The sequence below is a fragment of the Lissotriton vulgaris genome, chromosome 11 (genome assembly GCF_964263255.1).
Source record: "Lissotriton vulgaris chromosome 11, aLisVul1.2, whole genome shotgun sequence".
Taxonomy (NCBI): domain Eukaryota; kingdom Metazoa; phylum Chordata; class Amphibia; order Caudata; family Salamandridae; genus Lissotriton; species Lissotriton vulgaris.
This window is the reverse complement of record NC_141699.1, coordinates 285,178,033-285,194,847: the sequence shown is the minus strand read 5'-3', so window position 1 is coordinate 285,194,847 and position 16,815 is coordinate 285,178,033. Positions and strand designations below refer to the sequence as shown.

Genomic DNA, 16,815 nt, shown 5'->3' with positions numbered 1-16,815 from the left:
TTAGGCAATTTGTGACCAACATCACATTTTGTCATTATTTAATCTTGACACAAAGATCTTGGGAAAGACAGTAGCAAATTGCTTACTCCCGTACATTCCGTTTCCGGTACTGCAAGACCTGTCTGGCATTATCCCGGGCAGTCAACTAGGGACAATCTGCACACACTGTGTGGACTTGTCCACCCAACTGACCCGGATCTGGCAGTAGAAGCAGTATTGCTGGAAGCTGAGAATGTGTTTGAATTCCGAGCGTTCAACTATAATTTTATGGTACTCAGATCTCTTGTCCTTGGTGAGGTTTTTGTGCAATGGATCACTTTGTTATGTAACCTGTCCTCCACGTCGTTAAAGTGAACAAGTGTATATATCTGGGAATTGATCAAGAAAGCCTGTTCACTATCGCTGCTGCTTTTTAGGTCTCGACTATTAATCCCACAAGCGATAATAGTCGAGAGTATAGAGGGCAAACCAAGGTCTGAAACCATCGCGGATTTCGGACAGTTTGTGTGGTGCACTCGTGCGGAATGCGCGTCCACATCAAAGCCATCAGCCTCCCTCCCACAGGCATCTGAAGCTACCCTAGCGTGCGCTCGGCCTCAGGCTGTTTCACTTTCACGGCCGAGAGGCCGTGCTTCAAAGGGGTCCGCTCCCCGCCCCCTGCTTCACACTTCAAAGGAATGCGCCCGCTTTTAAGTATCCTGTGAGCAGTTATATCTTTTGCTCTTCCGCATCTGACTTATTGTTAACATGATGTACTATCATTTTTACTTCACTCTGCACTGCGCTAAATCTGTATTTAGTATCAACCCGTCCATTCATTTTTGAGCGCTCTGTCTCTTGTGTTGCTAAAACATACCATGTGCAACACACACAAATGTATTTCATTTTGGGAATGTGGTTGTGTTTTTAAATCCAGGCTAAGCAGCCATTTTACATTTGCTCGGACATTTTAGAATCTGGCCTCACACTCCAAGGCGCTTTGTCATTCGTGTGACAGAGCGCCTCGCCTCCTGATGCATTCAAGTAATTATAACGCTCAATGCTCTCAGTCAAATACTGTTGAAATGCAGAGACATAGTGCAAAGACAGTCTTTGTGAAACCATGCAGTAGGTTTTCAATTAGTTTTCGCCGACAAGCACTGCTTGATACGTACTGGAAACCTTGATATGTACGAGCTTCACTTCAAAGGGATCCGCTCCCCGCCCCCTGCTTCACACTTCAAAGGAATGTGGCCGCTTTTAAGTATCCTGTGAGCAGTTATATCTTTTGCTCTTTCGCATCTGACTTAATGTTTACATGATGTACTATCATTTTTACTTCACTCTGCGCTGAGCTAAATCTGTATTTAGTATCAACCCGTCCATTCATTTTCGAGCGCTTTGTCTCTTGTGTTGCTAAAACATACCATGTGCAACACACACAAATGTATTTCATTTTGGGAATGTGGTTGTGTTTTTAAATCCAGGCTAAGCAGCCATTTTACATTTGCTCGGACATTTTAGAATCTGGACTCACACTCCAAGGCACATTAGCACTTTGTCATTCGTGTGACAGAGCGCCTCGCCTCCTGAAGCATTCAGGTAATTAGAGCGCTCAATGCGCTCAGTCAAATACTGTTGAAATGCGGAGAAATAGTGCAAAGACAGTCTTTGTGAAACCATGCAGTAGGTTTCAATTCATTTTCGCCGACAAGCACTGCTTGATACGTACTGGTAACCTTTTTTTTTTTTTTTTTACTTTATTTTCCAACATTTCAGTATTACAACCAGTCTTCCATGGGCAATATGACATATGTGCCATCATTAGCAGAAATGAGCATGATATAACGCATTCCATAAACATGAGGCAATATAAGTAGGACAGTAAAGAGAAAAGGGCACCACAGCAGCATATCACATCAGGGCAATCACAGTTACAGTCATCATGAATCATTGCATATATAACGTACATGTAGCATCAGAGACAACTTGGCATGCTCCAAAAGCATCGATACTGACGCTGCGGTGTTAGGGACATGGGAACATGCTAACCACATAACAAACCGCCTTAAAAATCGAGACAGCAAACATCCCAGAATGGCAGAGTAGTTAACTATCCAGCACCTCGCCATAAACAGCGGGTACTACCTCACTCGTTGAATACCCATCCTGCGCCCCGTGAGAAATAAGGTAGGTGAGCAGTGGTCCCCATATATCTGACGGCCTACTAGCGATAGGTAACATTTCAGCAAATATGGCATTCTGTTCTTGACAATAAATTACATCATTAAGCCATTCCTTTACGTACTGGAAACCTTGATATGTACATTTCACGCCTTTGGCAGTCATCAGAGAAGAGAACAGCACCACCACAGCACAACTCAGCATCACTCAGCACCACCACGCGCCATCACAGCATCACTCGGCACCACCATAGCATCACTCAGCACCAACACAGCACCACCCAGCACCACCACAGCATCACTCAGCACCACCACATTATTACTCAGCACCACCACAGCACCATTCAGCACCACTACAGCATCACTCAGCACCACCACAGCACCACTCAGCACCACCACAGCATCACTCGGCACCACCACAGCATCACTCGGCACCACTCAGCACCACCGCAGCATCACTCAGCACCACCACAGCATAAATCAACACCAGCACCACAACAGCATCACTCAGCACCACCACAGCATCACTCAGCACCACCCAGCCCCACCACAGCACCACCACTCAGCAGCATCACTCAGCAGCACCACGCGCAACCCCAGGTTATAGGTGTCACATTTGCGAAAGTTATAACTATTGGCATTGTAAATGACAAAGCTATTAATTTAGCTATTTTCAAAACTAACACATAAATAAAAAAATTGTCCTTTACAAGACCAATAGCTCAAACTTTCCTAATGCGAGACCTATTGCATTGCAAATGCTTGTTGGGATTGATGTCGCTTTTTCAGAAAATGGTATTTAAAAAGCTGGATTTTGCTTAACCTTCATTTATGAGTGGAGCCGTGGAGGTGTGCTGATATTTGTACCGGTCTCTGTAATTGTCATGCCTTAATTACAAACATGAGTTGTCTTAAAAATAGAATGGTGTAATGTTCTGATTTATTACAGTTAGTGCACTTAATATGAAAATATAATAAGCATTATTTTGGTGTGTTTCATTGCATAATAGCTGAAAACCTGAAATAGAAAAGTGAAATGTAGTTCTGTACTATTCTAATAACAGTTAGTGAACTTGTTAGGAAAAGATAAGCATTATTTTTTTCCCATGTGAATCATGGCACAAAAAAAAAATCTTTAGTCATCTTTTTCTAGCAAGGGCAGTAACTTATTAGAAAAACATCAAACAACATTACAGTTTTCTATGTTAGGTGCTTAGCTATTTGAATCAAATCCAAATAAATCATTTGTATTATCTTTCCCTAACATGTGCACTATCTGTAATAACACGGAACAACATAACACTTTTCTATTTTAGGAGTTCAGATCAAATGCATGTGCCGTTCCCAAAACTGTGTTACTATGGTGCTGATGAACAAGTCTCACTTTGTTTGAATGATAGCCATTTACAGTGTGAATGTGTGTTATTGTAAAACTGTAAACTTCGTACTTGTATTGCGCACTTATACCCTGAGGCCTCTAGGCGCTGTACGCATACCGCTGTGGAGCCCTTCCTGGCTTTCCCCTGTGAAGTGCCCACTCCTGGGCACCCCCAAGATGAAGCCAGGCATCCCAGCGCTGTTGGGGCCATTGTGGAGATTAAGCAAGCTATTGCCCAGAGTTGCAGAGTGGGACCCATGATTAGATTAGGCACCGAGGCGAGAATTATCAGGTTCGAGGAAATTGAGCCCAAGACCCGCCAAGGCGGGAATTGGATCCTGGTCCCGCGTTGTACCTCTGCATCAGGGTCTGCCGCTCTAACCATTGAGCCACACTTTTCCACTCTCAGAGCTGGAAGGAATTTTGTTTTTGTTACCTATATGGAAAACACTGTCAATGAGGACAGGGAATCACAATTATTATGCTCAGAGGTAATTACAAGAAATTAAGACATTTTCATGATTCAAGACAGTTTTAAAAGTGCTTTAAGGCAGGGAAGACCATTATAGAATGTATATTCTAAACTAGAACCTCTGCTAGACCCTTTATTCTTATTAAATTCTGAAATGTGTCTCTTCAGATGGGAAGCCTAGGATTGTATGTGCAGATGGAAAACGGTAACCATCTCAGTAAATTGATAACATGTGGGTGACTTCTTCAGAATTACTACCTGAAACTACCAATGACACATCATTAGAGAACATCATGCAATACCATATTGACGTTAAGATTGATTTTTACTATTTGTTTTCATTTGAACTGCATTTTAATTATTATTTTGGGTGACCGCTGATAATTGAAATGTCTTGAAGCACGGTGACAACAAATCTGGCGACAAACCCAATTGTTTCTATTTGGGGAACTCTTAAGGATTTGGATCAAACATAGCATCGGCTCTATGGAAATTAGACGTAAAGTCAACAAAGCTGGGCGTGTGGGGTCTCTGGAAACAATACACAAGTTGTTTGGCCCTTATCTCACTGCGATATTCACAAATCAGATGTAGCTTTCACTACAAAAAATGTTGGAAACACTGCATATCATCGTAAAATACATTATTTGTATTTGAAGCAGAGCATGAGGGGGCTAAGGGGCAGTGAAAAGGGATAGCACTGTGGATTGTTAGGATTATTTCAAAGACAATACGTTGTAAATAAACAACAGTTTTTATTACAACTTAAAAACAGAGCGATTGAGAGTGTTTTTTTTAGTGTGCATCTAAAAATCATAGGTGATATCTGACAGACAGCTCAACATATCAGACTGAAAGCACATGTACCCACTATTTGCTAGGGAATACATTTATCAGGAGCGTGTAACAACCCCTGAAGCAACGCCCCTCCAAACGCTGCGACTGAAGCACTTTCGGCCCGATGGCTGCGAGACCCAGGAGTGGGTGGGGGACTCCTCGTCCTGGGCCTGAGCCTCACAGCACTGCACCACCATCGTAACCGAGTCCTTTAAAAGGCACTGCTACAAGACCCCTTTGGCATGTTAAAAGGCGCGGGGGCGAGGCGTGGCAGCTGCCCTCGCCGCCCGTCCAGAGAAACATCGCCGATAAACACCATCGGGTTCTAGCTGGCCGCGTTTAGTTGTTGTTTCGTTCCTTCTTCGATAACAGCCCAAAAAACGTAAAACGTACAAAAATCATGACCGCGTATATAACACGAAACTCTCTCCCCGGAATATCGTTCGCCGTACCCCAAGCAAACGCATCCACTCTGCGCATGCGCTCTGCGTTGTGCATCATGAAACGTGTTTGGAAACGTCATACTGTCACGTGAAGGAAACAAAGATGGCAGCCCCCATACCCAACGTGAGAGAATTGTAACTTTAGTGGAAGAAGGCAAGATTCCTGAAAAGAGCATCATGTCCCGCCTGATAGTGAAGAATCTACCGACCGGAGTAAGTGCTACTGCAATGGGGCCACTAGAAGGGAGGGTCGGGAATGAAAGGACTATCGACCGGAGTAAGTGCTACTGTAATGGGGCCACTAGAAGGGAGGGTCGGGAATGAAAGGACTACCGACCGGAGTAAGTGCTACTGTAATGGGGCTACTAGAAGGGAGGGTCGGGAATGAAAGGACTGAACGAGGCACAACTGAGAGAGGCACTGCACTGGTGAGAACGCGACAGCCGAGGAAGACATTGAACAGTGAGAAATAACTGAGATGTTCCCAGGGCAAACGGTGGTATAGCCGAGAGAGGAACACTGAGCCACGCCACGGGGTTATGATGCGCTTTTAAAGGGTGAGAGTAGGAGATCGATTTATTGTTTGGATTACAAAAGTGTCACGTCTTCAGCTTTTTTTTATAATGATATTTCTATGTTGTCAATGTATTTATGTGTCATTTTTAGGTCTCGCTAGACCTATTGCTACCAAGTTCCTTTTCAAGCGACCTAGATCTGGCCACGAGCGCCGATTACACATCGTGAACGCGCACGCCCAGCCCCCAGAGCCGTGCACATCTCCTATCTCAGTCAGCCATGCCTCTCTCAGTTCCGCGCACACACACACACTCTGCATACACACACACTCTGCATACACACACACTGCATACACACACGCAGGCACACACACTGCATACACACACCCTCACCCCCCCCACCCACCCACCTACTCACGGGCTCACGCGCACACACACACAGTCACACACGTGCATCCACACACTCGAAGTGCCCATCTCCTGTCTCGCTAGCCTGATGCACCAAAAACACAGTATTTACACGCCCCCCCCTACTCACCGGGCTGACTCAGGAGTCCCCCGCTGCTCTCGAGGCCGGTCTTTCCTCCTCAGCTGTGCAGGGTTAGCGGCTCAGGCTCGGCAACAGCAGGCGACGCAGAAGGTGATGACGAGCTCCCTAGACGTCCGATGTGCATGCTCACGGCACATGGAAACGCGCACAGCGTGACTTGCTCCCGTACAGCTGAGGTGCATGCTCACGTACAGCTGAGGTGCATGCTCACGTCGTTATCCTTCGCTTGGTTTAGTAACGGGATCCGCTGGCGCAGGTCCGAATTGGGAGGATGGTTCGCTTCACGTTGGCCGTTCTGAGTAGCGAGCTGTGGAAGGTAATACTTCAAGTTGTGGGAGAGTCGATTCAGGCTTGTTTAATGTTGTAAAAGGGGTTCTCAAAAGTGCTACCCAGCTTTGCTTGTTGGCTACAAGCTTGCGTGCGCGTGAACACGCGGCCATCTGCTTTGCTTTTCCTGCCTTTCCTGTGCTTTCTAGTTTGTACCTGTGGCTGCTGCGTTTTACAGCGCAAACAGAATGGAATCTTTGTACATCATTCTTATCTCCGTAAGAAACTTGTTTAAACAGAACCCATATGTGAAAGTTCATCAAAGCAAGATTTAAACTTTCTCTCTGTGATAACGATCTTTACAAGGGGGCAACATTTCACTTTATTGTGCCACTTCAGACTCCCATTCAAACACATCTACTACCTATTGGGACGTTTCACACCACTCCAGACTTGGCGTTTCACACTACTACAGACTTGCTGGCGGCTTCAGTGGTTGTCTTTCAGAAGCAAGGTGTTGATGCATTTCAAACGCATTCGGCTGGGAAGCAACTTTGTCCTTTCAGCCAAGGCGGTGTCGGCAGCCTATGTCTGGAAATCAGTAGTTTAAATAAAAAATGTATATTTACATACCACTTTTTATAATCTGTTCAACCAGATGCCAACGGTTATGATTTTTTTTCAAACCGCATGGTGAAGCACCTTTATTTATTCTTTCGTTTCTGGTCTCCTCACTCAACGTCTCCAGCTGCCTTCCCTTTCCCCCTCCTTCGCGGTCTCCAGTCACCAAGGTGTCTCCCGTTTTCTCTGTAGTCTGTGTTCCTTCGTTTTCCCCTTCCCACACTAGTGCTTTTTTTTCCATTTATCCGGTTTGCCCGGTTCCTTTATTATTATTCTTTGCAAAAGTAAAAAGTATTGTTTTAAGGTATGGAGATTTTACTCTATCGTAAAGCTTTGCGGAATACTTTTTTGATGCATTAATGTCTAAATCTGTTTATTAATTTTTCAGAAGTGCTATATTTTGGGTGTGGGCCAGAAAGGTCCATGTGGCAACCAATGTAGCGCTTTTTTTTTCTTCTTTTGTCTGAGGGCAGAGCGAGCTTTGTTGCATGGGAGCTGGAACTCCTGGATAATCGGAGTGTTGGCTCAGTAAAGTTAGCATAGCTATAAATATTGCTCTCCCCAACATAACTTGTTTTTTACTTTCATGCAAGAAGGGTGTCCAACGAGGGTTGGGATCCATGACACCTTTTAAGGATAACCACTATGTAAATCAATAGCATTTATATCAATTAAATGCATATTTCTCATATGTGTATGGCTTGTTGAATTAGCGTGGCCGCGCTGGACTCCCACGCAGTTTCTCTCACCCCTCCTGCAGCATCTCCCTCATTGACTCAAACCGCTTCGTCTTTCCCCTCATTAACAGCCTTGTTCTTTGACCGGCTGTGACGAATGGTTTGACACACGTGCACAGCGCCCATGGGATCGCTGCACCTTCCTGCAGGAATTCACACTCTTATAAAACGGTCCATGCCGTCCCACGTAAACTTCAGTGCTCATTGCTTTTCACCGTAGAATGGCAGATTTAATTTTGTGAGTGTTTTTGTGCGTGTCGTGTTTACTGCAGGCGCTTTCCAAGAGTTGGGCCATTTTTAGACCCCTCGGGGACTCGTATGCAAAATGTAGGGTGTCAGAGCTGCTCCTCCACCCTGAGCAAACTGCGTCAACCATCTGCGAGATGAATGAGTGTTGCACCCTGCTAGTGTGAAAGCTTCCGAATGCCCTGGAAGTTGGTGACTGTTGCTGCTCCTGCACTGTCGCCGTGTACACTGTCACAACAGACGATAACAGTTTATTTCAGGAAGTGCTCACGCATTCACCACCTTTGAACAGCTCAACTCACGACAGACTCACTTTAGATGATGATTGTGACAAAACATGGCAGAGTTCTATGCCAGGCTTCACCTCAGGGACAGTTTGTGTGCTCCTCTGCAGTTCTGGTTTTGGTCTTTCCTCGCCATCTGCTGCTTGCCCATTCACATCCCTGCCCCCCCTTCTCTATCTTACTCTTCCAACCAAATGCTTTTTTCCACCATTTGCTTACATCTCCAACACCCAGCTCCTCCATCGCTGCTTCCTCTGAGCCTCTTCCCACTGCAAACAAAACAAGCATTGGAATAGCCCACCAGGTCTCGCTTTTGGGACCTTCTAAGTATTTTCTGATGGAGAGTCATTTTTTAGACCCCCCCCCTCTATTCTTTCTCACCCTCTCTCTCTCTTGCTCCTTCTCCCACTCCCATTCCCTCTTCCCGCCCCTCCTTCCCTCACTCTCTCGCTCTCTTCCTTCTCTCTTTCTTTCTCCCCCTCTCTCCTCCCTCCCTCCCCTCTCTCTCTCCCCTCTCTCTCTCTCTTTCTCTCCCTCCTTCTTACCTCCCCTCTCTCCACCCTCTCTTGCCCCTTCCTTCTCTCTCTCTTGCTCCCTCTCCCCTTTCCTCTCTCTTGCTCCCTCTCCCCTTCCCTCTTCCCTCCCTCCATCTCTCGGCCCTTCTCTCTCTCTCTCTCCCTCTTCCCTCCCTCTCCTCTCTCTCTCTCCCCTTCCTTCTCTCTCTCACCCTCTTGCATCCCATCCCTACCTCACTCCCCCTCCCCCTTCCTTCTCTTTCTCTCTCCCTCACCCTTCTCCCTTTCCTTCGCTCTGTCTCTCGTATATTCAGTGCTTTTCAGGTACATTTGCAAAATATACTTTTGTGACCTCTGTCACATGAAACTAGGGTGTTTCTTCTCTTGTAGTTGCATACTTGATCTAACACGGTTGTTTTCTGTAGTGAGAAGATAAGAGCGCACGTTCCGCGAATGTCTGAGCTGGGTTCCGGGTCTTCCCGGCTGTGATTGGTTGTAAGGTGGAACACAAACAGAGGCAGAAGTTACACAGTGATGTTTCCCATATGCCGTTAAATGAGAAGGGGATGTTGATGAATAAACACGTTACAAATCTGCCCCACTCCACGCAAATATTCGACAAACACATCGTTTAAATACATAGGGTAAACTTGGGGAGATACTAAAAAAATACACTATTAGGTAGAACTGAGGCGCCCGCACGCTTCAGTGATCAATGCTCTTCACCTTACTCCTTCTAAGGATAAAGAGGTAAGGAGGACAGAAGAAAGGTTACTCAATAGGGGAGAAATTAAGACTGCAATTAACACTTTAGAAGCCAGCGGCATAACGAGAGAGCCTTGTTTCAAGGCATGAGTTGTGCCCTGGACTCTCCCTCCCAACAAATCGACTCCCAGCCTCACTTTCTCTATCTTCTCTGTCTCCCCTTGCCCTCACACACTCTGCACCCTCACACACTCTGCACCCTCACACACACTGCACCCTCACACACACACTGCACCCTCACACACACACTGCACCCTCACACACACTCTGCACACTCACACACACTCTGCACCCTCACACTCTGCACCCTCACACACTCTGCAATGGAACATACACTCCAAATAATACCACTCAGTGCCACATAATTACACGGCACACAATTACACTCTACTGAATACAACATAACCTCCCCATAATACCACTCAATGCCACATAATTATATGCAACATAATTACACTGCACTCAATGCTAACAAACACTCCAAATACCACTCAGTGCCAGATAATTACACGCCACAAAATTACACTCTACTGAATACAGCATACACTCCCCATATTACCACTCAGTGCCACATAATTACACGCCACATAATTACACTCTTCTCATGCAACATAAATACACTTTATCTATCTATCGCCCTCACTCTATCTATCTATCTATCTATCTATCTATCTATCTATCGATCACCGTAACTAGTGTATTGGACTGCCTGATAAGCTACTCACCATATCATTTCCCAGGAATCTTAATTTATTTAATAGGCTGCAGGCAGGACGGGATGTGCATGAATCAATTAATTACTTAAGAACATGGCAGCATTCATCTCTGGTTAAACTTTTGGCGGAGCAGGATATAATCTACTTCGCTGTTGTCACCTCTTTGCCACTTTGCCATTCTCTGAGAACTTGTAATCTTTGTGATTTACATAACTATCTGCAGGCAGGCCGAACGTACATTAGGCATTTGTTAATTATACAAATAAACATGGCAGTCAATCGTATCTGGTAACACTTCTGGCCGAGCGGGTAATACTAACGGCTACTAAAGTAAGAGCAAAGGACTACGCGCCTTAGCCACTGATTACGACCCTGTCCTTCGGCGGCATCTAACGCGGCTTTCACTCGGAAAGTAAAACCAAAGTTCCCGCTGTGCTGTGCTGCCATCAGGGAACCGTGCACACTTGGCAAGGAGCCAGGACTGGGACCAGGTAGGACTGTTTCTTTATACTATCACACCCAGCTGTTCTTTTTTTTATTGGGGTGGGCAATGGGCTTGTTTGTGGTTATTTAGACTTAAAAATGTATTCATAATGTCACAGTCGCGTTGTCATGCTGCGTGCATGCGAAGTCCGGCAAGCCGCATCCGGATCTGTCTGTCTGTCTATCTATCTATCTATCTATCTATCTATCTATCTATCTATCTATCTATCTATCTATCTATCTATCTATCTATCTATCTATCTATTGCCCTCACTCTATCTATCTATCTATCTATCTATCTATCTATCTATCTATCTATCTATCTATCTATCTATCTATCACCCTCACTCTATCTATCTATCATACTCACTCTATCTTTCTATCGCACTCACTCTATCTATCTATCGCACTCACTCTATCTATCTATCGCATCACCACAGCATCACTCAGCACCACCACAGCATCACTCAGGGGCACCACAACATCACTATACGCTACTAAAGCATCACTGAAAGCCACAGCATCACTTGTCGCCACCGCATCATTCAGCGCCACCACAGCATCAATCTGTGCAACCATTCAACAACAACTGGTTCAAATATGTTCTCTCAATGTTTCAAGCTTTATTACAAATGTCACAAAAATTAGAAGCCATTGTTATGTGTAATATCACATCTAAGTCACGTAAATACAACATATATTGCATTACAAATGCTATAGGTGTCATATTTGCGAAAATTAAAACTATTGGCATTGTAAATGACAACGCTATTAATTTCGGTATTTTCAAAACCAACACATAAATAAAAAATTTGTCATTTACAATACCAATAGCTCAAACTTGCCTAAGGTGAGACCTATTGCATTGCAAATGCTTGTTTAAGGCTCATTTTGGAAATACTATTTTGGATCGATCCTTCATTACATTTAAGTGTTATACTTTGGGGGACCCTTTATCACGAGTAGACTTATTAGTGCCAACTACCCTACCACATTTTTTTTAACATACGTATTTTAGAATCTATTTTTACATTTGCAGTGGACATAACCATTGTCGGCTCTGCCTAGGCACCAGCGATACTCTCCTATTGCAAAACAACAGATCATGCCAGCTACCTTTGTAACTGATATTGTGCAGGCAGATACAGTTGGGCAGGAGCCTGTGGGCTGTAGTGTTGGCGGGACAAGGCAACTGACCATATCAGGCAAGCATCCCAATTCTACTCCTTCCGTACAGCTCGACCACCTTTGGCAGTTCGTCTCCGAGTGGTTTGACTTGGTACTCACCGCCAGCCTCTCATACACCCACTCACACAACCACTCACAAACACATTCATAGACCCAAACAAGTAATCACACAACCTCCTACTCATCCATAGAGCCACTTATACACCCACCAACTCACACAGCCACCCACTCACTGCTACTGCTACTCGCATATTCCCATATACAACCATTAATACACCAATTTACTCGTACAGCCTCTCCACACAGCCACTCACTCACCCATACACGCACTCACACACCCACTTACATACCCGTTCATACATCCATTTAAGCACTCACACATCCACTCACTCAACCATACATCCATTCACACAGAAACTTAGGGGATTATCTACAAAGCCCTTGCGCCACTTTTGCGTCATTTTTAACATGGGGAAAGTGACGCAAAAGTGGCGCAAGGGGCTTGTAAATCTGCCCCTTACTGTACAATGCAGCCATTCACACACAAACCTACTTAACCAAATACCCACTCAAACAGCCACTCACTCGCCCATACAGCCCCTTTCACAGCCCATCACTTTTATACAGCCAGACAACCACTCACTCAATCATGCAGTCACTTTTACACCCACTGACAATAATAATAATAATAATAATAATAATAATCCACATTTGTAAAGCGCACAATCACCCGAAAGGGTATCTAGGCGCTGGGGGCCGTCGGGAAGATTAAGCAAGCTATTGCCCAGAGTCACATGGTGCTGGGCACCCACTCACTCACCAATATAGTCAGACAGCGCCTCTTATTCACCCACACAGCTACTCACACACCTACACGTACACCCGTACAGCCACTCACACAACCATACAGGCACTCAGACACCCACTCGCACACAGATACAGCCACTCAAAATATGTGTTATTTATTTGTTGCCATTTATAAAGCGTGAGAAATACCTGCAGGCGTCTCGGCGCTAAACCTTTTTTTTTTTTTTTTTTTTTTTAATTTTTGAAACCTTTATTGTGCATATAATAGAAGAACAAATACGGGCCTACAACCATCCGGCCGGCCACAATACTTTTGAGCACAGGTGCTAGCAATACGGTCCCCCAACGGCATCAGGTGACATAGCAACAATTAAAACAGTTACACTGGAAAAAACATGTCGCCAGGGAGGAGGAGCAGTAAAGGTTACATTTTAAAGTTTTTCGGTTAAATAAAAGTCAAGGAAGGATAGGTGCAAAGACGATCTGAGTCCGTACAGTAATTCCCCCACATGAGTAGGCAGCAGGAATAATAACAACAGTTGCTTGAAGCACCCCATCAGAGTGGCAATACAATAGAAGAACAAATTGGACCACAGGAACCATGCTCGTACCACTCCCAGCGCCACCCACTCCCAACCATCCCCTATCACAGACCCAGAAAGGAAAACAGTACAAGAAAGCGCAGAAAAGTGAGAAAAAGGCCCATAGAAACTAAATACGGAAAATAAAATCTACCCCCCCACCCTACACCAATGCGGAGGCTACGGCCTACCCCCCCCCGACAATGTGCCTGTCGCCCCTTAAAGAACCCGAAATGTAGTGCAAGTAAAAGAACAGAAAGAAGTAAAGAGAAGAAAAATAATAAAATATAACTCTGAAATATAGAGAGTGAGATTAGGCCACCCTAGTCTACAACTCTCAAAAACTACAAGTGAAGCGGGAGGAGGAGCCATTCTAAACGTTCCCAGCCCCCCAGTCAAAAACACTATCCCCAACCAGTCTGTGACCACTGAGAAACAAATATTAATACGAAAGCAGTCGGGGAAAGACATCATATCGTGTGTGACTTAAGCAAGCGTGTAAAATTCCTAATCCCGGTCCAACCAGCCAAGCAACCGACAGCATAAAAAGAACCTAGTCCTGTCCCGACCTCGGACAGATCCCAAAATGAGGCGCATGAAGAAGGCCCGCCCCCACCAAGACAAAGAACCAATATGGCTGCATAACGGAGGAGAGTAAACCAATGACGCAAAATGTCCAACGAACATCATCAGTAAATCATTCGCCCTTTCCCAACCAAGTTCAATAGGCCATCGGGGACAAGGAGAGGTCCTGCACATATCGGAATAGTATTCCAATCCGGGTCCCCCCCAACTGATCAGGCCTAAGGTCCGGGACCATCAAGCACAACTTTTGTCCCCGGAACCCCAACCCGCAAAATCAATCACCCCACAAGGCAGGGACAAGGAAAATCAAACACAGTAATTGCAGCTTGAAGTGGAGAGGAGACCAGTACGCATGATAGCAACGGCGACCTGTAGTGGGGGGTAATTGCAAACGATACATGACCAATGTGTCTAAAAGCAGGTCAATCCGGGATCGTAGCCAGGCAATCGATCAGAACCACCGAAGGAAGACCTCAGCCCTCCCCCGTACGTCGGATTCCCTCCAGGAAAGGCAGCAGCTGTGAGTGTACTCCATGCAGAACAAAGGAGAAAGATGGCCACTCTCGATGAAGACGAAGCAGAGGAAGAGGAGGGGAGTGTCCCCACTCACCAGCCAGATCAACATCCACTTCGACGGACTCTCCTTTTGTCCCAGGATGGCACCCACTCCGATGTTGTAGAAACAGCAATGTCAGCATTTGTACAGGCAAAGTCTCGGGTGTCGGAGTGGAGGGAGATTGTGCAACTGTAGCCTCGTCCATTAGGAAACACTCAACATTGTAGCCAGGGACAGAACAGTCCCCCGTATCCTCACGTTGCAACACTGTGTCCCCTCCGGGAGCAGTGAGAGGCAGTAGGGAATCAGCCAGCCGTAGTCGCTTTATATCAGAAGCAACTTCTTCGATCTTCCATTCCAGACCTCGGGCGTTCCTTCGCCATGTCGCCCTTAGATCTGCTAGGGCTGAAAGGATGTCGCCACAAGTCAGGGCACCCCGCAATACTGGCCGGTCAGCACTGCTCGGTGGCGTCTCCAGAGCAGCCTCGGGCGTTAGGACGGGCCGGGCTGCAGATGTTGAGGGCAGGGGAGCCACCACGCTTCCGATCCAACATTTAGGCGCCATTACCGCCCCCACGGTCAGCCCGCCGTGGAGGGAGGGGGGCGACCACAGCAACAAACGAAACAGCGGGTAGGGCCACTAATGGTAGCGCAGTTCCCAGTCTGGGGGGGGTGGGGGGCTGCAATGAGTGAGAGCCCCCTCGCTTGCTGTTGGTGCGGGCGTGCGCGGCGGTAAAGACGCTCAAAATGGAGCCCACTCCAGTTGCCTGCCTCTGGACAAGAAAGCGTCGCTTTCCCCGCTCCAGTCCTTCAAACAACCGCTCCGGTGTGAAATGGGGTCCCGGCACAATGAAGAAGGGCGAGTCAGCCCAGCTCCGCAAATGTCAAGCACCCAAAGGGATCGGGTCTGCCCCAGCGAGTTTCACCGACTGACTCCAGCGGCGTCCGGCGGCGATCATCTGGTCAGTTTTCAGGGGCTACGCCGGAGGTCGGCAAACGCCGCGAGTCCGCAGCGGATCTAGCCGGGAGAGACATCAGGTGAACGCCGTTTTCTCCAGCGCGGCTGTGGCCTCGGTCAAACAGGGTACAGCAGAGGACAGTTAGCAGGATTTCTATCTAAAAGCAGACGGGCTGCGGAGCCGGGAACTCACGCGTCCGTTCCGTCCGCCATCTTGGCTCCTCCTCGGCGCTAAACCTTTTACGTAGATACTGCTCAGTGTAATGTGCTCCAACCGAATACCTTTCTTTAGTGGGGAACTATTGGTTAAACAACCAAGTCTTTAGTCTCTTGCGAAACTGCATGAGTGAAGGGCTTAGTCTGATGTCTTGTGGCAAGGTGTTCCATAATTTAGGGGCTGCTATCAAGAAGCGACGATCGCCCCAAGACACTGTTTTGGACCGAGGGATCACTAGCTGGTTACGATTAGAAGACCGAAGCTGTCTGGAAGGATGGTATGGAACCAGCTGGTCCATTAGAAAGTGCGGACCTTGATTGTTTAGGGCTTTATACACTATGCATAGTGATTTGAATTTGATCCTATTCTGGATCGTCAGCCAGTGAAGTCGTTTAATGGTTTCTGATATGGCCGCAAATTTGGGGGTTCCTGAAAGTAGACGTGCTGCCGCATTTTGTATCAACTGCAGCTTCCTTGTGACCCTGACCTGGGTATTTAAAAATAAACCGTTGCAATAGTCAAGGGCCGATAGGACCAAGGAACTAACCAGAGTTTTAGTGGCAGCTGCTGGTAAAAACGGACTGATTTTTCTAATCATGCGTAATTTATAGTGAGCTGAAGTAGAAACTTTGATCCATAAAACTGAGGCCCTCATCAAAGGTGACTCCCAAATTTCTAACCTTGGCTGCTGGAGTTGGGGGTGCTCCAAATGTGGATGGCCACCAAAATGAAGACCAAACTGGTGAGAGGGGTCCAAAGATAACTACCTCAGTTTTTTCAGAATTGAGTTTCAGGCAATTTGTTGCCATCCACTCGCCTATTTCCAGCATTCCATTTTGGAAGCGTTGGGCTACCTCCCCTCCGTCACCTTTGATGGCCAGTACCAATTGCGTGTCGTCCGCGTAAGAGGTTCGGCTCATCCCATAGGCTTT

At 46.3% G+C, this 16,815-nt stretch overlaps 1 protein-coding gene across 1 annotated transcript in view; it reads left to right on the top strand.

Annotated features, from left to right (window-relative positions):
• The first annotated feature begins 4,950 nt into the window (after positions 1–4,950).
• RBM19 (RNA binding motif protein 19) overlaps positions 4,951–16,815 on the top strand; it is a 543,939-nt gene continuing 532,074 nt past the window's right edge. The window contains exon 1 of the mRNA XM_086943257.1: positions 4,951–5,505. Within this exon, the coding sequence (XP_086799383.1) occupies positions 5,470–5,505 (36 nt within the window). The 5' untranslated portion in view covers positions 4,951–5,469. The remainder of the gene's footprint in view (positions 5,506–16,815) is intronic.